Below are 22,948 nucleotides of genomic sequence, written 5' to 3' on the forward strand. Positions count from 1 at the left end.
AATATAAAACAACATTCTGATATTTTAATATACATTAAAAATCTAATTTATTTCTGTGATCAAAGCTGATTTTTTTCAGCATCGTTACTCCAGTCTTCAGTGTCACATTAACATTCAGAAATCATTCTAATACGCTGATTTATTATCAGTGCTGGATAATAACTTTTTTCAGGATACTTTGATGAATAAACATGTAACAATTAACAGCATTTATTTAAAATATAAATATTTTCTAACAATATACATTACTGTTCAAACCGTTGGGGTCAGTCAATTTTTATTCTTTCTTTTTTTAAGAGGAATTATTACTTCTATTCAGCAAGGATGTGTTAAATTGATAAAAAAGTAACAGCAAAGACTTATATTGTTAGAAAAGATTTATATAAAAATTGTATAAAAATTCGGGGTGGGCATAGATTTTATTTTAATCTTTAATCCATAATCATATTTTGTGAAATACTAGATTTTTTTTTTAATCCATAATCATCAATATTGAAACAAATAAAGGCTTGAAATATTTCACTTCGTGTGCAGTGAACTTATATAACATAGAAGTTTCACTGTTTGAAACAAATTATTGAAATAAATGGACTTTCCCTCGATATTCTAAATTTTCACACATACCTGTAAATTGTCTCTGCACTGTCTGGAGCACACACCTATAGGCACAGGTGCTGTGCTGGTGTGACAATAAAAGTGATTTTATTTGAAATGTATGCAAATTAGCACACATTACACTAAATAATTCCCCATTTGCATATTTAAACTTTACATTTAAAAAAAAACATGCAAAAAATTTTAATGCAATCAATTAACTGGGTTAGTAAGGTGATAACTAGTTATTGTTTTTACCCTATTCACCCGCAATGTCTCGCCTTAATATATACACACTTAAAAATAAAGGTGCTTCACAATGCCATAGAAGAACCTTTTTGTTTAAATGGTTCCATAAAGAACCTTTAACATCTGAAGAACCTTTCTGTTTCACAAAAGGTTCTTAATGGTAAAAGAATGTTCTTCAGATTATAAAAAGGTAAGAAAGAGGGGGTTCCTTCAGACCATTTCTGCAAAGAACCATTTAAAGCACCTTTATTTATAAAAGTGTATCAATCATGAAGCGTGAGCCGTATCAATTTGTAAATCGTCTTTCAAGCCACTGTAACATAAAATGATGCAATAAATTGTGTATTAACAGAATGGTGGATATTTTTCACAAATCCATTTTGCTTTGGAGTCAAATAAAACTAGATTTGCTGAAATTTCAAATTGCTTTCAGTTTATAACAGTAAATGTCACAGGACCTCACAAAGATTTTTCAGTTAACCCGCCCCTTTCTAAACAGATATAAAAGAAAACGAAAGCAGTTTTTTTCTCATTCTATTCCTGTTCCTGACACAGAATGGATCTGCGCATCTTTGTTGCTGTTTTTCTCATTTTTCTCAGTGGAGGTACAAAAAGCAGCAAGTATTAAATACTGTATTAAATGAGGTCACTAAATGTTTGTCTCTGTCTTTAAGGATACTCTCTCAAGTGTTACTCATGTGTGTCTGATCTGACGGGTTCCTGTGAAGCAAAAGTAGACATATGTGGAGATGGGCTTTCCAAATGTGTCAGCACAAAGGGAGAACAATACATTGGTAAGTCCAGTATGTGGAAATCATAGTTGACTAGAAATGACAATATTCAGTACAAGTATGTTAATGTCATCACAATTGCAAGAGGAATATTGAATCGTTCTCTTATTACTGCATATGGAGATTTATGTAGTTTTTATTTTTTGTTTTGCTTATTTGCAGGTTCAGTTAAGTTGTCTGTCACAACTAAATACTGTGCAAGTACATGTGAACCTGGAACCCAAAATCTCCCGACTGGAGGGACAGTAACTACCCGCTGCTGTAACACTGATCTCTGCAATGCAGCAGGTATTAGCCTTTTTCACAGACATTATTTCAGCGCAGAGTAAAGTTAGTTCAGCTACAGGTCTGCACCTGTTATTTTAGTATGCCATTGTCTCAAGTTATAATAATAATACCTTTTCTGTTTTTTACATTTTCCAACACTGCAAAAATGCTTTTCTTACTTAGATTTTTTTGTCTTGTTTCCAGACAAAATAACCAAAAATTCTTAAATCAAGAAGTTTTTTTTTTTTTTTTTTAAGTACAAATTATTTTCTTGTTTTCAGTAAAAACAAGTCAAAATGAAGTGTTGAAACAAGCAAAATAATCTGCCAATGGGGTAAGAAAAATAATATTGTTTTCTGTTCGAATAACCCATTGGGGTAAGCAAAAACTCACTTAACTTTGACTTGTTTTTACTGAAAACAAGAAAATATTTTTTACTTGTCTAGAAAATCCTTCTTTAGATATTTTGGCTGGAAACAAGTCAAAAAAATCTAAGAAAAGCATTTTTTTTTTTTGCAGTGAAGATGTTATAAAACATTTTACTTGTTTGTAATTTAATTTGGCCACACATGACTGCTGGCTCTTCAAAATAATATTCTTAACATAGCGCTTCAACTCAACTTCAACTTCATTTATTTATATAGCACATTTAAATGCAACGTTGTTGCCCAAAGTTCTTCACAAAATTAAAAATAAAATAAAAGTACACATACAAGTAAAACAACATTTTAAAGGTTCCCAGAATCAAACTGTCTCTACTTCAAAGGCCAAACTAAAAAGGTGTGTCTTTAACTGAGACTTAAAAACCTCTATAGATGGCACCTGCCGAATAAACTGTACAAGGAAAGACCGTTCCATAGTTGTGGACCTATTACCGACTATAGGCGCGGTCACCTTTTGATTTCATGTTTGCCTGAGGAACAGTCAACAAAGACTGGTCTCCTGATCTAAGAGATCTAGCTGGTACGTAAGGAACTAAGAGCTCGCTAATATAATTTGGTGCCAAGTTGTGTAGTGTTTTAAAAACCCATAATACAATCTTAAAATCAATCCTAAACCTTACTGGTAGCCAGTGGAGAGACGATAACACCGGAGTAATGTGTTCCCTATTTTTATTTTTCCGGTCAGAAGCGCTGAATAGCTTCTGTTCTCCATCTCTGGTGCATTTGAGCATTTTTGCTTTGATTTGTTTGATTTTTTGAGCATTTGATTTGTGCCTTTTTCTCATTCTCTTGATCAGATGGCGTGTATAAGGGAAGCTTCCTCCTGCTGTCGTCTCCTCTGTTCTTCTACTTCCTCTTTCAGTGAGTCCTGCTGCACTTCAGATTCTACAGCTGCAGCAGAAACGGAGTCTCACATGTTTCTATTCTTCAATAAATCAATGTTGGTCAATAATTAAGATGTGCTTTTAGGTGTTCAACTAGCAAAGTTAACTTATTGAAATGCTTAGAAACAATACACTGTAAAATGTAATAAGTTGACTTTACTTAGAAAAAACAATTGCACTAAAAAAAAAAGGAAGTGAAGTGAAATAGGAATAGTATGTTGTAGTGTTGTTTTGGAAGCCTGTTTTAATTTTAGTTTTAGTCTATTCTTTGTGTGAAGCTGACATTTTTTTATTTTATTTTTTAGTTTAAGACACATTCATACTCTTTTTAGTCTAGTCAAGTTTAGTTCAACTAAAAGCCTGAGCATTTTAGTCTTATTTTAGTCCGAATGATCCACGACTATTTTCGTTTTAGTTGAAGAAAACTGATGACATTTAGTCTAGTTGTGGTCAATGAAAATTTAGCAGATTAATTCATTTATACCTTGTGTAAGTAAAAAGACATTTTTATTTTTTTATTTCTTATGGTTTTATTCAATGAAACGGTGCAAAAATCGCTTGGACATCTGGGACGCAAAAGCAACTTTTTCCACCTTTGACCACTAGATGTCATTAGTGTGCAACGTGTTGAAAAGCTTCGAGTAATGAATTTTTTACGTTATAATTTAGGGGTCTGCGTCTGCGCAGTGTGACCTGATGCAGCCCCTGAAGTGAGACACAGGAGACAGAAATACTGCATGAGAATTACAGCGCAACTAAGCAAAACTAAATAACGTTATAACATTTAGTTTAGTCTCGTTTTGGTCAACGAAAATGCATAGTTTTTATTTTGTAAACCGCATTTAGTCTCGTTTTTATTCGTCAACAATTTTGCATCATACATTTCTCGCGTCTCGTTTTCATAATGTGATAAAGGTTCGTTGACGATGATGTTTAGTCATAAGTTTCGTTGACGAAAGCAACTCTAGTTTGTTGTACTGACAAATGTTTAGTTAGTATAGTTTAATTACACAAGAGTTCTAGTAACTAAAAACTAACTGTAGGTGGTACTTGATTCTTTACTTTAGGTTTACTCCTGACTTAGTATTGCTACTCGCCGATTCCCAGAGTGCATTGCGGCATGAGTAAATTATGCAATTGCTTTGTTTTACTGTTGTTGTTTTTATTTGCTGTCTTGTGTCAGTAGTAGCGCTACAAAAAGAGCAAATACAATGGTTATTGTTACAATTAATAAAAATAAACTAAATTGTTACCATTGTTGTGATTCGTGTGCTGAATATTAAATTCTGTGTGTGACTCGAGCATATTACCTGCAAATATTTAAAGGAAAAACAATAAAATAGTACAGGATCATTAGTAAATATGTCAAATATGGATAATTGTTTATATAATGATTTAATTAGAAGATAGATCACTTTCTAAAAGCAAACTACTTTTTATTTTTCTTCTCTTGAAATCAAAGAACTCTGATTTCCTGATGGATGAAAGTTATAATAAAATAAAAAGTCCCAAGTGCCCAACCAAAGGGAACACTAGTCGCTGTAATGCACTGCTGCCTCTCACTGCTTTATTAATGTTGTTGGTTCCTTTGTGGCTACTTGAATATTTTAAGTAAGTGTTACTCAAAGCAGTAAGTAAATTGTTTTGCTTACCTTGAAAGTAGCTCTAACTTAATAAAACCTAGTAAGTACAGCAACTACGTAAAGATAAGTTACTATATTTCAGCAAGACAAAGTTTGAGACATACTGATGGGGAGAATTGAAAATAGTTGTTCAACAACACAGGTATTAACCGAATAACTGAAATGTTATATTTATTTTTGTAAATTTTTATGATAATTGGTGTGCTGTTTTATGGAATTAAGTGTTTTGATTTTAATGTTTTAAAAAGACAATTGTGATATATTTATTTAGTTTTTACAGATGATGCATTGTTGCAGTTTACTTTTATTGAAAACATTGGTGGCTTTATGGGTTTTAATAGATGACTTAACATGTTATATTGTGACAAAGAAGCTTGAAGTCAGTGTAAGATTTTTGTTTGATTTTCTTTTTTTGTTGTTTTTACTTTTTTTGTTTGTTTGTCTGTTCTTTTTTTCACTCAGGAACAGTGTGGTTTCCATTGTTGTATAGACAGTTAACTCTGTTAAGGTGAAGGGAAGTCATTTGTATTGGTTTGAGTGTAGTGAGTATTGGGTTTCTTTTTCTTTGCACTGGTAGTGATTTTGCTTTGTGCTGTGATGGAGTGTATAATTTGCACAGAGTGACTACCATTATATACTACTGGGAAACCCTGTGTTCTCTAGTGTGCTTTATTCTGTTGTTGTGGTTTCTTTGTCACTTATATGGCATGTCCAATGAAACAAACTGTAGTTGTTGCCCATCTTCCAGCTCTTCCATTACTGGTTGGGTCACAAAAGTAATATCATTTATGAATGCATTTGGAAAAGAAAGAAAGTAGGGACTTTTTTATTTTATTTACAAATTTTTTACACATATCCGCTTTTGACCATCAAGTGTCAGTCACTCTCAATGCCAACTGGCAGGAAAACATGGTCAATTCTAACAATTGATAGTGCTGACAACTGATCTTATGCACAAAGCATTCTTTAGAACTTCTGCAAAATGATATGCAAGCTTGTAAACTTCTGGTAAAACTAAATTGTATGTGTGCTATATATAGGTAGAGACTCTTGAGACTCTCACAGAAAACACTTGCCGCATGCTTTGAGTTGGAGCTTTGTCAAGTTTATTTATCGTCATCTATTTTTTTATCTAAAATCATCAATTTTATACTAGTGATGGGCATTTTTCAAAAACATTGCATTCGAATGTTTGGTTTAACAAAAAACAACATTCGAATATTTGTTGATTTAAGGCCCTGTTTGCACAAGTGCATTTTCATTTTAAAACAGATCCTCGTCTAAACTAGCTTTTATTTTTACTGCATTTAAGAAAAACAATCTCTGTCTACACTACACAACTGAAAATGCATGTCACATGACAGATATGTATAGGTAAATGAGAAGAAATGAGCGTTTGAGGTTTAAAAAGTATAGAAATATTCAATTTGTTTAGACAATTGCAATCGTTTTGCTAGATAAGATCCTTCTACCTCGGCTGGAATCGTTTAGAGTCCTTTGAAGCTGCATTTAAACTGCATTTTGGAAGTTCAAACTCGGGGCAACATAGAAGTCCACTATATGGAGAGAAATCCTGAAATGTTTTCCCCAAGAATTTCTTTACGACTGAAGAAAGACAGACATGAACATCTTGGATGACAAAGTGGTGAGTAAAATATCCGTACATTTTTGTTCTGGAAGTGAACCAATCCTTTAAGGCTAAAAGTAGCTCATAACTTTTAAATTCAGGAGAAAATCTTAACAACAATGGGCGAGTCAGACTTAAATTTAGGATTCCTACATTTTTGCTCTAAAAGTACTTCATAAAGTGTTTAAGTGCTAAAACTAGCTCCTAAATCTGTGAGACATTAGGAGTAGTGAGGAGGACTCCTAAGTCACTAAGACCAAATCCCAACTATCCTCAAATAGCCGTTGTCAACAATCTGCCTTAGAACTTAAACTTAAACACTCTGCATTAATTTGCACACACGTGTTTTCCCACACAACTTTTTTTGGTTTTCTAGGTCAGTGTTTTTCAACCACTGTGCCGCGGTACACTAGTGTGCCGTGAGAGATCGTCAGGTGTGCCGTGGGAAATTATTCAATTTCACCCAGGTTTCACATTGAGTAGGTAGAAATATTAAAGATCAAAAAAGACTGTTTTCATTGTGTTTGTTTGATTCCTATTCAAGACACTTTGATAAGAATGACTATATATTGCACTTTTTATTTGACAGAAGAAGGAATTCCTTACTCAATGTGAAACCTGGGTTAAATTGAATAATTTCCCATGGCACACCTGACGATCTCTCACGGCACACTAGTGTACCGCGGCACAGTGGTTGAAAAACACTGCCATAAAGAACCTTTAACATCTGAAGAACCTTTCTGTTTCACAAAAGGTTCTTAGTGGTGAAAAAGTGTTCTTCAGATTATAAAAAGGTAAGAAAGATTCCTTCAGACCATTGGCTGAATGTTTTTTTGCGGAACCAAAAATGGTTCTTTTATGGCATTTCTGCAAAGAACCATTTAAAGCACCTTTATTTATAAGAGTGTATCAATCATGAAGCGAGAGCAGTATCAATTTGTAAATCGTCTTTCAAGCCACTGTAACATAAAATGATGCAATAAATTGTGTGTATTAACAGATGGGTGGATATTTTTCACAAATCCATTTTGCTTTGGAGTCAAATAAAACTAGATTTGCTGAAATTTCAAATTGCTTTCAGTTTGTAACAGTAAATGTCACAGGACCTCACAAAGATTTTTCAGTTAACCCACCCCTTTCTAAACAGATATAAAAGAAAACGAAAGCATAGTTTTTTTTCTCATTCTATTCCTGTTCCTGACACAGAATGGATCTGCGCATCTCTGTTGCTGTTCTTCTCATTTTTCTCAGCGGAGGTACAAAAAGCAGCAAGTATTAAATACTGTATTAAATGAGGTCACTAAATGTTTGTCTCTGTCTTTAAGGATACTCTCTCAAGTGTTACTCATGTGTGTCTGATCTGACGGGCTCCTGTGAAGCAAAAGTAGACATATGTGGAGATGGGCTTTCCAAATGTGTCAGCATAAAGGGAGAAATATACAGTGGTAAGTCCAGTATGTGGAAATCTATATATAGTTGTATATAGTTGACTAGAAATAACAATATTCAGTACAAGTATGTCCATCTCATCACAATTGCAAGAGGAATATTGATTCTCTTATTACTGCATATGGAGATTTATGTATTTTTTTTGTTTGTTTTGTTTTGCTTATTTGCAGGTTCAGTTAAGTTGTCTGTCACAACTAAATTCTGTGCAAGTACATGTGAACCTGGAACCCAAAATCTCCCGACTGGAGGGACAGTAACTACCCGCTGCTGTAACACTGATCTCTGCAATGCAGCAGGTATTAGCCTTTCACATTATTTCAGCGCAGAGTAAAGTTAGTTCAGCTGCACCTGTTATTTTGTATGCCATTGTCTCAAGTTTTGTACATTTTCCAACACTGCAAAGAATGCTTTTCTTACTTAGATTTTTTGTATTGTTTCCAGCCAAAATATCAAAACCTTCTTAAATCAAGAAGGATTTTCTAAAAAAGTAAAAATTATTTTCTTGTTTTCAGTAAAAACAAGTCAAAATGAAGTGAGTTTTTGTTTGAAACAAGCAAAATAATCTGCCAATGGGGTAAGAAAGATAACCTTGTTTTCTGTTTGAAATAAGGTCATTTTTCTTACCTCATTGGGGTAAGCAAAAACTCACTTAATTTTGACTTGTTTTAACTGAAAACAAGAAAATAAATTTTACTTGTCTAGAAAATACTTCTTTAGATATTTTGGCTGAAAACAAGTCAAAAAAAAAAAAATCTAAGAAAAGCATTTTTTTTTTTTTTTTTGCAGTGAAGATTTTATATAAACCCAGAAACAAAATTTAACTTGTTTGTAATTTAATTTGGCCACACAGACTGCTGACTCTTCAAAATAATATTCTTTAAATAGCACTGGATAGTTTCTGTTCTCCATCTCCGGTGCATTTGAGCATATCAGTCATTTCCCTCTAATCACTACACAATTCTGAGTTTGGTTGGACTCAATACAACAACATAATCCCACTCCAATAGGAAAAGAGCCATTAATCTGAGTAGTTTCTTGCTTAATACGCATTATATTATTTTATTATGTATATCCCAGGGCACATCATACAATGTATTTTACACTATTACGTTATTAATGGAAAGAAGCAAGAAGAAAATACAATATTACTTTCATAATCACAAAAAAAAAAAAAAAAAAATCACATGAAGAGTTATAATGCACAGCCAGCACCAAATGTAATGAATTATAAGTGCCAACATTCAGAATTAAATCAACAGTAATTGTGATGAGCCCAAGCTGACACAAAGTTTTTGAAGAAATGTTTGCTTTTTGTAGAGTAAAACACCAGTATATAATCAAAGTATCACAGTTTCTATGTTTTTTTTAAATAGACTTTGATTCCTAAACTTCCTCTTGTTAAGTACGGCTACTGTCGTCACCGGAAAAACTTTTACCCTGCAAGCGCCAATCCGGAAGCCAGAAACACAGAAAACGTGTGTGAAAACGGCTAATTGTGCTTTGCATGATCATGTGCTAATTTACATTTGCAAGTTTTTCCCCCTCAATGACTACTACGAAAATTATAAAGTTTGGTCATAAAAAGCTAAATAGTAAATGTCAACAGTGCAAAGCTAGAGTGTCATGAAAAGTCAAGTGCTCTCATTTTTATACAGAACTGATTGATTGTAGAGAGATTGTATTACTAGTAGCATTAAAGAACAGTAATTTGCTCATTCTCTTGATCAGATGGCGTGTATAAGGGAAGCTTCCTCCTGCTGTCGTCTCCTCTGTTCTTCTACTTCCTCTTTCATTGAGTCCTGCTGCACTTCAGATTCTACAGCTGCAGCAGAAACGGAGTCTCACATGTTTCTATTCTTCAATAAATCAAAGTTGGTCAATAATGAAGATGTGCTTTTAGGTGTTCAACTAGCAAAGTTAACTTATCAAAGTATTGAAATGCTTAGAAACAACACACTGTAAAATGTAATAAGTTGACTTTACTTAGAAAAAACAATTGCACTAAAAAAACAAAGTGAAGTGAAATAGGAATAGTATGTTGTGTTGTTTTTGGCAGCCTGTTTTGTGTGAAGCTGTCATTTTAGTGGTTTTTTTTTAGTTTAGTTTAAGTCACGTTCATACACTTTTTAGTCTAGTCAAGTTTAGGTCAACTATAAGTGCATTTTAGTCTTATTTTAGTCCGAATTATCCACGACTTTTTTCTTTCTGTTGACATTTAGTCTAGTTTTAGTCAATGAAAAATTTGCAGATTAATTCATTTATACCTTGTGCAAGTAAAAAGACATTTTTATTTTTTATTTCTTATGGTTTTATTTAATGAAACGGTGCAAAAATCGCTTGGACATCTGGGACGCAAAAGCAACTTTTTCCACCTTTGACCACTAGATGTCATTAGTGTGCAACGTGTTGAAAAGCTTCGAGTAATGAACCTTTTTACATCGGAGTCTGCGCAGTGCGACCTGATGCAGCCCTTGAAGTGAGACACAGGAAACAGAAATACTGCATTATAATAATAACGCGACTAAACAAAACAAAATAATGTTTAATTATAATATAACATTTAGTTTAGTCTCGTTTTGGTAAACGAAAATGAAGAGACATTTTAGCATATTTTTTATTTTGTAAACCACATTTAGTCTCGTTTTTATTTGTCAACAATATTGCATTATACATTTTATTATAGTCATCGTCACATGATCAGCATTTACGTTTTGTCCTGTTTTCATCATGTGATAAATGTTTGTTGACGATGATATTTCGTTGAAAGCAACGCTAGTATGTTGTAATGACAGATGTTTAGTTAGTATAGTTTAATTACACAAGAGTTCTAGTAACTAAAAAAGAACTGTAGGTGGTACTTGATTCTTTACTTTAGTTTACTCTTGACTTTTGAGTATTGCTAATCGCCGAATCCCAGAGTGCATTGCGGCATTACTGTTGTTGTTTTTATTTGCCTATTTTGTTTGCTGTCTTGTGTCAGTAGTAGCACAACTAAAACAGCAAATAAAATGATTGTTACAAATAATAAAAATAAACTAAATTGTTACCATTGTAGCGATTTGTGTGCTGAATGTTTAATTCTGTGTGTGACTCAAGCATATTACTGCAAATATTAAAGGACTGTATCAACCCAATTAAAAGTTTCTCAAGGTGTTTATAAAGAAAAAAAATACTAAAGGATCATTAGTAAACATGTAAACTACAGCTAATTATATATATAAAATAAATATAAATATAAATAACTCTGATTTCATGATGCATCGCTGCATCAATAGGAAGAAAATTATAATAAAATAAAGTAGTGCCCAATCAAAGGGAACACTAATCACTATAATGGTGTATTTTGTTTTTAAATCAACATCAATTTATGAAGTCAGCTTATGTGATGTTCTCTCAAACATTTCAGTTGTATTGAAAGTTTAACATTCAAGATGACTTTGGGAAACTAGTGAAAGAAAGATAACTGCAGACAAAAAGGAAATTAGTGAAAAGTCTATTAATTCTTCTTCTTCTGTTGTTATTTTGCACATTTCAGTGCACTGCTGCCTCTCACTGCTTTATTATTGTTGTTGGTTCCTTTGTGGCTACTTAAATATTTTAAGTAAGCGTTACTCGAAGCAGTAAGTAAATTGTTGTACTTGCCTTGAAAGTAGCTCTAACTTAATAAAACCTAGTAAGTATAGCAACTAAGTAAAGATAACTAACTACAGTAGTCAACATTTTAAGTGGATCAAAAAAGGTTCAAAGTTTTCAAGAAAAATGCCTTTAAAGTCTTTACACCATATATGGTATTAGTTTGGATTTTGTAGTTACTGCGATTTTGACACTCTTGTTTCTCTGAAACGGGACAAAGGTGAACCAGGAGACTTTGCCACAAGACAAAACACAAAGCCCATTTTAAGCCTTAACTCAATTTTGACCAAATGTGTAGTTACTGTGCTTTGCCTTTGGAGGGCAGTATAATCCACAACATAACAACTTAAAAGATAAGAATGCAGTGCACACACAGACAGACAGCAAAATACTAGCCTCATTGTTCACTGATATAGACATAGTTGAATTATCAATAACCAGCAATTAAAACAAAATAACATCTTCTGAATGTTTGCGTAAAGAACACATCCTTCAGGTGCTCAAGCAAAAGGCTAAACTTACATGCAAAGAAGCTCCTAAAGCTGGATGCGAGTTGTCGTCATCTATTTTGGAGGGATTGCAATGTATTCTAAATATAAACTTGTTCTGTCAAATCAGTGTCATTTCTGGACAGTTTATTCAATCATTTATTACTAGTGGCGGCTCCAGGATTTTTTATTTTTATTTTTTGGCATGTAAAAGGCTGACAATCAACTGAACATATTCTTGTGTAATTAGTGAAGAATTAATAGACTTTTCGCTTGCTTTTTAAAATCTTTATTTAAATGTGAAAACATTGTATTATTTTTTACTTTATTTGAATATGGCAACATAATATCGTGCTCTACAATATTTCTATGAATAAATCTCAGACAGAAACCCCTCCCCTATCAGCCAATCACCGGCTTTGTCCAAATACCCACACTTGCGGTCTTGGCCATCACAAAAAACGAGCAATGCATCAAAGCCAATGTTGTCACTGATTTCCAAGACTGAAGTATAATATAACACAAATTTCACTATTGAAACAAATTATTGAAATAAATGGACTTTCCCTCGATATTCTAATTTTTTGGCACATACCTGTAAATTGTCTCTGCACTGTCTGGAGCACACACCTATAGGCACAGGTGCTCTGGTGGTGTGACAATAAAAGTGATTTGATTTTAAATGTATGCAAATTAGCGCATATTTCATTAAATAATTCCCCATTTGCATATTTAAACCTTACATTTAAAAAAAACTTGTAATACAATTTTTTTTTGCAATTTTAATGCAATCAATTAACTGGGTAAGTAAGGTGATAACTAACTAGTAGTTATTTTTACCATATTCACCCGCAATGCCTCACCTTAATCCAAAATAAAAGTTTTTAAAAGTCATTTGGACATTAATTAAAGATCATGTTTTATGAAGATACTTTATGAATTTCCTACCATAAATACATCAAAACTAAATTTTTGATTAGTAATATGCACGCGATCTTCATTTGGACAACTTTAAAGGTTAATACTTAGATTTTTACACCTTTAGATTCCAGATTTTCAAATAATGTCCTATCCTAACAAACCATACATCAACAGTACAAAACATTTCAAAATGGACCCTTATGACTGGTTTTGTCGTCCAGGGTCACACATATACATGTAAATACTTGTATATACTGTAAATATAAATAAACACATGTAAACAAAAACGTTTATTTTGAATGTGATTAATCGCGATCAATTGTTTGACAGCACTAATTCTAAAACATTAACTGATTAATAGTAACCTTTTGCAAACTGCACTTTATCAAAACATTATCAGAAAACACATGCATTAGATAGATATCAGAATGTCACGTAAAATAGAATGAAATAGCATTTATCTGCATATCACGAGATTAAATAGAACTGAATACATTTGAAACAAAAGTACCAGTATGTTTTATATTTACTGTAATTCATTAAAGATAAGCAGTTGTCATCATCTTTGTCCACTAGATGGCACAATCCAGGTCAGTTAAAGGGATAGTTCACCCAAAAATGAAAATGTGATGTTTATCTGCTTACCCCCAGGTCATCCAAGATGTAGGTGACTTTGTTTCTTCAGCAGAACACAAACCAAGATTTTTAACTCAAAGCGTTGCAGTCTGTCAGTCATATAATGGCAGTGAATGGGCACCAGGCCTTTAAAAGTAAAAAAAAAAAAAAAACATGCACAGACAAATCCAAATTACACCCTGTTGCTCGTGACGATGCATTGATGTCCTAAGACACGAAACCATCGGTTTTTGCGAGAAACTAAACAGTATTTATATCATTTTTTACCTTTGATACATCCATTCACTGCCATTATATGACTGACAGACTGTTCCGGTTTTAGTTAATCTTTGTTTGTGTTCTGCCGAAGAAACAAAGTCACCTTCATCTTGGATGCCCTGGGGGTAAGCAGATAAACATCACATTTTCATTTTTGAGTGAACTCTCCTTTTAACGTTATTCTTTTTTTTGTGTGTGTGTGTGTGTGTGTGTGGATTTGGCTCAAAAGTAGGAGTGACTGAGTGTGCCGGATGTGCAGATCAGCTGTTTAAATGAACCATCATTTCGACATTAGTTTTTACTGCACTACACTCGTAAAAATAAAGATGCTTCAGGATGCCATAAAGATGGTTCCAGAAAGAACCCTTAACATCTGAAGAACCTTTCTGTCTCGCAAAAAAGGTTCTTGGTGGTGAAAGAGGGTTCTTCAGATTATAAAAAGGTGAAAAAAGACCATCAACTTCAGACCACTGACTGAATGGTTCTTTGTGGAACCAAAACTTGTTCTTTTATGACTTTTCTTGCTGAGAACCATTTAAAGCACCTTTATTTATATGAGCGTATCGATCATGAAGCGTGAGCAGTGTCAATTTGTAAATCTTTCAAGCTACTGTAACATAAAATGATGCAATAAATTGTGTGTATTAACAGATGGGTGGATATTTTTCACAAACCCATTTTGCTTTGGAGTCAAATAAACCCAGATTTGCTGAAATTTCAAATTGCGTTCAGTTTGTAACAGTAAATGTCACAGGACCTCACAAAGGTTTTTCAGTTAACCCGCCCCTTTCTGAACAGACATAAAAGAAAATGAAAGCATAGTTTTTTTCTCATTCTATTCCTGTTCCTGACACAGAATGGATCTGCGCATCTCTGTCGCTGTTCTTCTCATTTTTCTCAGCGGAGGTACAAAAAGCAGCAAGTATTAAATACTGTATTATCTGAGGTCACTAAATGTTTGTCTCTGTCTTTAAGGATACTCTCTCAAGTGTTACTCGTGCGAGACTGATCGGATGGGTTCCTGTGAAGAAAAAGTGGACGTATGTGGAGATGGATTTTACAAATGTGAAAACATAACGCGAGAAGCAACATTACCACAACACATGGGTAAGTCCAGTATGTGAAAATCTACAGTCATAGTTGACTAGAAATGACAATATTCATTACAAGTATGTTAATCTCATCACAATTGCAAGAGGAATATTGAACCGTTCTCCTATTACTGCATATGGAGATTTATGTGTTTTTTTGTTTTTCTTATCTGCAGGTTCAAGAAAGCTGACTTACGTAAAAAAACACTGTGCACGTACATGTGAACCTGGAACCCAATCGCTCCCAAATGGAGAGACAGAAACTACCCGTTGCTGTGACACTGACCTCTGCAATGCAGCAGGTATTGTGCTTTATATGATCATGTGCTAATTTACATTTGCATGTTCCCCCACTTCAATGACTACTACAATAATATAAAGTTTGGTCATAAAAAGCAAAAGAGTAAATGTCAACAGTGCAAACCTAGAGTGCCATGAAAAGTCACATGCTCTCTTTTTTGTACAGAACTGATTAATTGTTTAAAAAAACTACAAACTTAATTACTATTCTTACTAGTAGCATTAAAGAACAGTAATTTGCTCCTGGACCTTTCCTCCTGCTGTTGTCTCCTCTGTTCTTCTACTTCCTCTTTCAATGAGTCCTGCTACAACTGAAGCAGAATCTGAGTCTCACACATTTCTATTCTTCAGTAAATAAAGTGTGTCAATAATGAAAATGTGCTTTTTTTTTCAACTAGCAAGGTTAACTTATCAAAGTATTGAAATGCTTAGAAACATTACACTGTAAAATGTAATAAGTTGACTTTACTTAGAAAAAGTGAGGAAACCGATTGCACTAAAAAAAGTAAAGTGAAATATAGGGAATAGTATATAATATATAATAGGAATAGTATGTTGTAGTGTTGTTTTTAGCAGCCTGTTTTAATTTTAGTTTTAGTCTATTCTTTGTGTGAAGCTGTCATTTTTCTAAGAGTTTTTATTAGTTTTGAAATAGAAATACTGCAAACTAATAATAATAACACAACTAAACAAAATAATGTTATATCATTTTGTTTCGTCTCGTTTTGGTCAACGAAAATAAAGAGACATTTTAGCATTTGTAATAAGTAGTCCACTGAACGGCGAGCGTGCAGAACCCAAGTGCAGTTTTATTTACAGTGAAGATATCCAAACAAAAACATAATCCAAACATAGACGTGACTTGGCTAGACAAGACTTGGCTTGAATGAACTTAAAAACAAACTTGATTTGATACAAAGACTCACCAAACAGCGGGTACATACATCAATACGCGACCGGGAACCATTGAAACATAAGGCCTACTTATACTAAACAATTAGGGTCACATGACACAAACAACCAATGAGAAACAAGGAACAAGACCATAGCAACCAATCAGAACATGACACATGGAACAGAGGAACCAATGGCGAGAATACACACCCGTTACATTTCCCCCCCTCTAAGGGCGGCTCCAGAAGCCCAAAACCAAACCCAAAATCAACAAGTCCAGGAGGGTGGTAGAGCAGGGGCGAAATAGGGGGCGGGATGAAGGGCCAGGTCCATGTAGGGCAGGGTTCAGCAAATCTTACCCTGGAGGTCCAATGCGCTGCAGAGTTTAGCTCCAACCCTGATCAAACTCACCTACCTGTGATTCTCTAATGATCCTGAAAACCTTGATTAGCATTCTCAGGTGTGTTTGATTAGGGTTAGAGCTAAACGCTGCAGCGCATTGGACCTCCAGGGTAAAATTTGAGGATCCCTGATGTAGGGGAACAGGTCTCAAGTCAGGGCCTGGGCCATGGAGCCATGGCAGAGCAGACAGTTCAGGAGGCCATGGCTGATCAGGGAGCTTGAGTAGCTCCTCATCTTCAGGAGCCCTTTTCTCATTCTATTTCTGTTCCTGACACAGAATGGATCTGCGCATCTCTGTTGCTGTTCTTCTCATTTTTCTCAGCGGAGGTACCAAAAGCAGCAACTATTAAATACTGTATTAAATGAGGTCACTAAATGTTTGTCTCTGTCTTTAAGGATCCTCCCTCAAGTGTTACTCATGCAAGTCTGATCTGACGACTCCCTGTGAAGAAAAAGTAGACACATGTGGATATGGATTTTCCAAATGTAGAAGCATAACGCGAGAAACAATAATACCACAACACATTGGTAAGTCCAGTATGTGGAAATCTACAGTCATAGTTTACTAGAAATGACAATATTCAGTACAAGTATGTTAATCTCATCACAATTGCAAGAGGAATATTGAACCGTTCTCCTATTACTGCATATGGAGATTTATGTGTTTTTTTTTTTTTGTTTTTTTTTCTTATCTGCAGGTTCAGGAAAGATGACTATCGTAAAAAAACAATGTGCACGTACATGTGAACCTGGAGCCCAAAAGCTCCCGTATGGAGTGACAGAAACTACCCGTTGCTGTGACACTGACCTCTGCAATGCAGCAGGTATTGTGCTTTATATGATCATGTGCTAATTTACATTTGCATGTTCCCCCACTTCATTGACTACTACAATAATATAAAGTTTGGTCATAAAAAGCAAAAGAGTAAATGTCAACAGTGCAAACCTAGAGTGCCATGAAAAGTCACATGCTCTCGTTTTTGTACAGAACTGTTTAATTGTTTGAGAGACCACAAACTGAATTACTATTCTTACTAGTAGCATTAATGAACAGTAATTTTCTCATTCTCTTGATCAGATGGCGTGTATAAGGGACCTTTCCTCCTGCTGTTGTCTCCTCTGTTCTTCTACTTCCTCTTTCACTGAGTCCTGCTACAGCTGCAGCAGAATCGGAGTCTCACATGTTTCTATTCTTCAGTAATTAAATAAAGATTGTCAATAATAAAAATGTGCTTTTTTCAACTAGCAAGATTAACTTAAAGTATTGAAATGCTTAGAAACATATGACTATAATCCACAACAAAACCACTTACAAGATAAGAATGCAGCGCACACACAGACACACACCTCACATAGGCTATAGTCCACCAGTCAAGACGGACAGCAAAATACTAGCCTCTGTTCATAGAGGGATTGCAATGTATTCTAAATATAAACTTGTTCTGTCAAATCAGCATCATTTCTGGGCAGTTTATTCAATGATTTATTACCAGTGGCAGCTTCAGGATTCTGTGTTGGTATGCTAAAAAAAACAATTCAATTGAGAGAATGTTATGAATGCCTAAACTTCAGCTATTAGTTGTTAATAGTAATATAACTTCTAATGGCAACTGCCAAATATGACACTTACAAAGAAATATAATTTATGAACGCATCTGTTTTTTTTTTTACACATATCCTTTTTTTTTCTGACTATCAAGTGTCAGTAACCCTCAATGCAAACTAGCAGGTAAACATGGTCAATTCCAACAATAGATTGCACTTACAACTAACTTTATGCACAGAGCGTTCTTTAGAACTTCAGCAAAATGATGTAAACTTCTGGTGAAACTAAATATAATGTGCTATATATAGGTAGAGACCCTTGAAGCTCTCACAGAAAACACGACTACTTCCTGTTTGTTGCTGCCTCATGCTTTCAGTTGGAGCTCCATCAAGTTAATTTATCATCTATTTTTTAATCTAAAATCATCAATTTTATACTAGTGATGGGCATTTTCCAAAAACATTGCATTCGAATGTTTGGTTTTACAAAAATAACAACATTAGAATATTTGTGTATTTAAGGCCCCGTTTGCACTAATGCATTTTCATTTTTAAAACAGATCCTCGTCTACACTAACGTTTTTTTTTACTGCATTTAAGAAAAACAATCTCCGTCTACACTACACAACTGAAAATGCATGTCACATGACATAGATATGTATAGGTGGATGAGAAGAAATGAGCATTTGAGGTTTAAAAAGTATATAAATATTAAATAGTCAATTTGTTTAGATAATAACCAATCGTTTTGCTTGATAAGACTCTTCTTCCTCGGCTGGGATCATTTAGAGTCTTTTGAAGCTGCATTTGAACTGCATTTTGGAAGTTCAAACTGACACCAGATATTACATTTATTTTAAAATGCAAAGTTCTAAAAACAAAAATAAAGCTCTGAAAAAAACTTGCATTTTTACAGCGCTGTAAGTGTGTGCCATGAGGTAATGAAAGTTTGACACACACTTGTGGTCTTCATCCTCACTTGGGCCAAGTACAGGAAACACATCATACAAGTGGTCAAGTGTGGCTATTTGGACAAGGCAAGAGTGTGCATAATTAGTAAGCATGCTGATATCATCCATAGCAATGAGGTCAACCTCACACTTACTCTTCGCTTAAGACTTCCTGGTCTATTGGTCTAAATGAGTCTAGTCATTACTGTTGTATTTACAACTGAAAATGCATGTCACATGACATAGATATGTATAGGTAGATGAAAAGAAATGAGCGTTTGAGGTTTAAAAAGTATATATAGTCAATTTGTTTAGACAATAAATCGTTTTGCTAGATAAGACTATTCTTCCTCGTCTGGGATCATTTAGAGCCCTTTGAAGCTGCATTTGAACTGCATTTTGGAAGTTCAAACTCGGGGCACCAGATATTACATTTAATTTGGCAGAAACACAAAGTGGTGCACATTTTATTGGTGCAAAGATGAGTACATTGCAAAAAATGCTTTACTAGCTTAGATTTGTCTTGTTTCCAGCCAAAATATCAAAAAAATTGTGAATCAAGAAGGATTTTCTAGACAAGTAAAAATTATTTTCTTGTTTTCAGAAAAAACAAGTAAAAATTAAGTGAGTTTTTGCTTAGAACAAGCAAAATAATCTGCCAATGGGGTAAGCAAAAAAATCTTATTTTAAACAGAAAACAAGATTATTTTTCTTACCCCATTGGCAGATTAGTTTGCTTGTTTCAAGCAAAAATGCACTTAATTTTGACTTTTTCTGAAAACAAGACAATATTTTTTACTCATCTAGAAAATCCTTCTTGATTTAAGATTATTTTGATATTTTGGCTGGAAACAAGACAAATAATCTAAACTAGAAAGGCATTTTTTTGCAGTGGGTGATATTTATTTTGTACAACATTTGCAAATGATTTTTATCACATAAATAGGAGCACTACAAATTAAATTGAATCATCTGTTAGGCACAACTGAACAGACATTTATAGGTTCAATTTAAAATGCAAAGTACTGAAAACAAAAATAAAGCTCTGAAAAAAACTTGCAATTTTACAGCGCTGTAAGTGTGTGCCATGAGGTAATGAAAGTTTGACACACACTTGTGATCTTCATCCTCACTTGGGCTAAGTACAGGAAACACATCATACAAGTGGTCAAGTGTGGCTATTTGGACAAGGCAATAATGTGCATAATTAGTAAGCATGCTGATATCATCCATAGCAATGAGGTCAACCTCACACTTACTCTTCGCTTAAGACTTCCTGGTCTATTGGTCTAAATGAGTCTACTCCACCAAGCTACTGTTATAAGCATGAGTTTTTAAGGTTTTTCAACAATATCAACAAATCAATTTTTTAATCTAAAATCATCAATTTTATACTAGTGATGGGCATTTTCCAAAAACATTGCATTCGAATGTTTGGTTTTACAAAAAAACAACATTTGAATATTTGTTTATTTAAGGCCCTGTTTGCACTAGTGCATTTTCATTTTTAAAACAGATCCTCGTCTACACTAACGTTTTTTTTACTGCATTTAAGAAAAACAATCTCCGTCTACACTACACAACTGAAAATGCATGTCACATGACAGATATGTATAGGTAAATGAGAAGAAATGAGCGTTTGAGGTTTAAAAAGTATATAAATAGTCAATTTGTTTAGACTATAACCAATCGTTTTGCAAGATAAGACTCTTCTTCCTCGGCTGGGATCATTTAGTGTCTTTTGAAGCTGCATTTGAACTGCATTTTGGAAGTTCAAACTCGGGGCACCAGATATTACATTTATTTTAAAATTCAAAGTACTAAAAACAAAAATAAAGCTCTGAAAAAAACTTGCAATTTTACAGCGCTGTAAGTGTGTGCCATGAGGTAATGAAAGATTGATGTAAACTTGTGGTCTTCATCCTCACTTGGGCCAAGTACAGGAAATACATCATACAAGTGGTCAAGTGTGGCTATTTGGACAAGGCAAGAGTGTGCATAATTAGTAAGCATGCTGATATCATCCATAGCAATGAGGTCAACCTCACACTTACTCTTCGCTTAAGACTTCCTGGTCTATTGGTCTAAATGAGTCTACTCCACCAAGCTACTGTTATAAGCATGAGTTAAGGTTTTTCAACAATATATAGTGATATTCTCAATGTCATTTAGAAAACAGGTTTAATTGATTTCAACACTTCTGCTTAGTGTTACTCTGTCAGTTATGCAAAAGCAAATCTCTCCTATCTCTTGCTCTGGCTACTGTCATTAAACCGCCAGGGCCATCTACAGTTAAGAATTTGCAGTTTTCCTCTCAGAGATATTGGTTCATTTTGATAAAGCGATAACTGTCAGATTAAAGTGTTTTTGCATTTTGGGAGTGTTTCTGAGATCTTGGGTTGCTCCATTTGTTAAGGGGTGAGAGCTGTTGCAGTGCGCTTTTGGTTTCGTGGTGCCTTCAGTATTGCCTTCAGTACCTGTTGGACTGCGTACGCTTCATTTAAATCTGTGAGTATATATATATATATATATATATATATATATATATATTTTTTTTTTTTTTTTTTATTACTACCTTTTGCAATTGTATTTTTTTGTGGTGTTGTGGCCATATGTAATTGTAAGCGGTGGCCTGTCTAATTGTTATTGTTGTTTTCTCGTTTTATCGATATTTTTGAGATTCAAGTCCTTATTTGGTCATATAGTATATATGTATGTGCGTGTATGTGTGTGTGTCATTACCTTGTTGTGTTTAAAGTGTAATTTGCTTTCTCTCCAGAGTTTGGGGTGACCAGTCATAGTGTGAGGAACAAGTCTGTCTTCTCTGCTGGTGGTGGTATCTTTCTGTGTGCAGTGTTCACTATGTGGGGGCAGTAGAGTATGAGTGCACGTGTTTTGCTGTGTTTTGTTTTCTTTAGAAATTAGGAAGACAAGGCCTCCAGCCCTGGAGTAGATATGGAATTGCCGTATTGTGCTTTTTTTGTTTTGTTTTGTTATTTGCATTGGCAAATTACTATGTATAATAAAATTTCCATTGTATTTCATCAATGTCTCATGTCCTGAATCGGCCGTTATTAAACCTGTGGGTCCTGTTGCCGGAAGAGGAAATAGGTGAAAAGTCAACAGTCCCGGATGAGTTTGCGCAAACGTAATCTTTTAGCTTCAAATCGGTTTGAACAATCAGGATAAGCTCAAATAATTACCATTTTGAATAGCTGCTATACCCACAATCTCCATGCACTCTGTAAACAACGAGTGTCGTATAAACGCGACAGATCGCTTCCGGTGTTTGCGTATACTACGCCAGAGCGCATACACATGTAACGAGCCGGATGCCAAACTCGTGCTCATGACAGTTTGACGTGGTTGTGTATCAAAGGTAAAAAAATGATAAAAAATACTGTTCAGTTTCTCGCTAAAACCGATGGTTTCGTGTCTTAGGACATCAATGTATCGTCACGAGCCGCAGGGTGTAATTTGGATTCGTCTGTGCATGTTTTTGTTTACTTTTAAAAGGTCTGGTGCCCATCCACTCACATTATTTGGCTGGCAAACTGCCCCGTTTCATTAAAAATCTTCATTTGTGTTCTGCTGAGGAAACAAAGTCACCTACATCTTGGATGCTCTGGGGGTAAGCAGATAACATCACATCTTAATTTTTTGGGTGAACTATCCCTTTAAGTAAAAAGCATTCAAATTTTATTAGAAAATTCTTGATGACGATCTCGCACTGCCACATAAGTAAGGCAAAATATTGGATTATTATTGTTGTTGGTTCTTTTGTGGCTACTTGAATATTTTAAGTAAGCGTTACTCGGAGCAGTAAGTAAATGGTTTTATTTGCCTTGAAAGTAGCTGTAACTTAATAAAACTTAGTAAGTAT

The 22,948-nt window shown here is 34.3% G+C and overlaps 1 protein-coding gene across 3 annotated transcripts; it reads left to right on the plus strand.

Moving 5' to 3' along the window:
• The first annotated feature begins 1,152 nt into the window (after positions 1-1,152).
• On the plus strand, positions 1,153-22,247 carry LOC141293025 (long neurotoxin homolog TA-bm16-like). 3 transcript variants are annotated; one of them, XM_073825071.1, is made up of 4 exons: positions 1,153-1,448; positions 1,518-1,637; positions 17,269-17,394; positions 21,845-22,247. In XM_073825071.1, the coding sequence occupies exons 1-4, from the start codon at positions 1,400-1,402 to the stop codon at positions 21,940-21,942; spliced, it is 393 nt and encodes a 130-aa protein (XP_073681172.1). In that variant the 5' UTR covers positions 1,153-1,399; the 3' UTR covers positions 21,943-22,247. The 3 variants fall into 3 exon arrangements, with proteins under 3 accessions (XP_073681172.1, XP_073681174.1, XP_073681173.1); XM_073825073.1 differs by lacking the exon at positions 21,845-22,247 and adding an exon at positions 17,649-17,790; XM_073825072.1 differs by lacking the exons at positions 17,269-17,394; positions 21,845-22,247 and adding exons at positions 1,797-1,922; positions 3,142-4,481.
• Positions 22,248-22,948: the final 701 nt, after the last annotated feature.

This window comes from Garra rufa, chromosome 19, assembly GCF_049309525.1.
Source record: "Garra rufa chromosome 19, GarRuf1.0, whole genome shotgun sequence".
In the NCBI taxonomy this organism is placed as follows: Eukaryota; Metazoa; Chordata; class Actinopteri; order Cypriniformes; family Cyprinidae; genus Garra; species Garra rufa.

Bases quoted from the DNA above. Each gene is read 5' to 3' on its own strand.
- LOC141293025 (XM_073825071.1), top strand. From the start codon at position 1,400: ATGGATCTGCGCATCTTTGTTGCTGTTTTTCTCATTTTTCTCAGTGGA. The intron at 1,449-1,517 runs GTACAAAAAGCA...TCTGTCTTTAAG, and splicing joins TCTCATTTTTCTCAGTGGAG to GATACTCTCTCAAGTGTTAC. The intron at 17,395-21,844 runs GTATTGTGCTTT...CTTTCTCTCCAG, and splicing joins TGACCTCTGCAATGCAGCAG to AGTTTGGGGTGACCAGTCAT.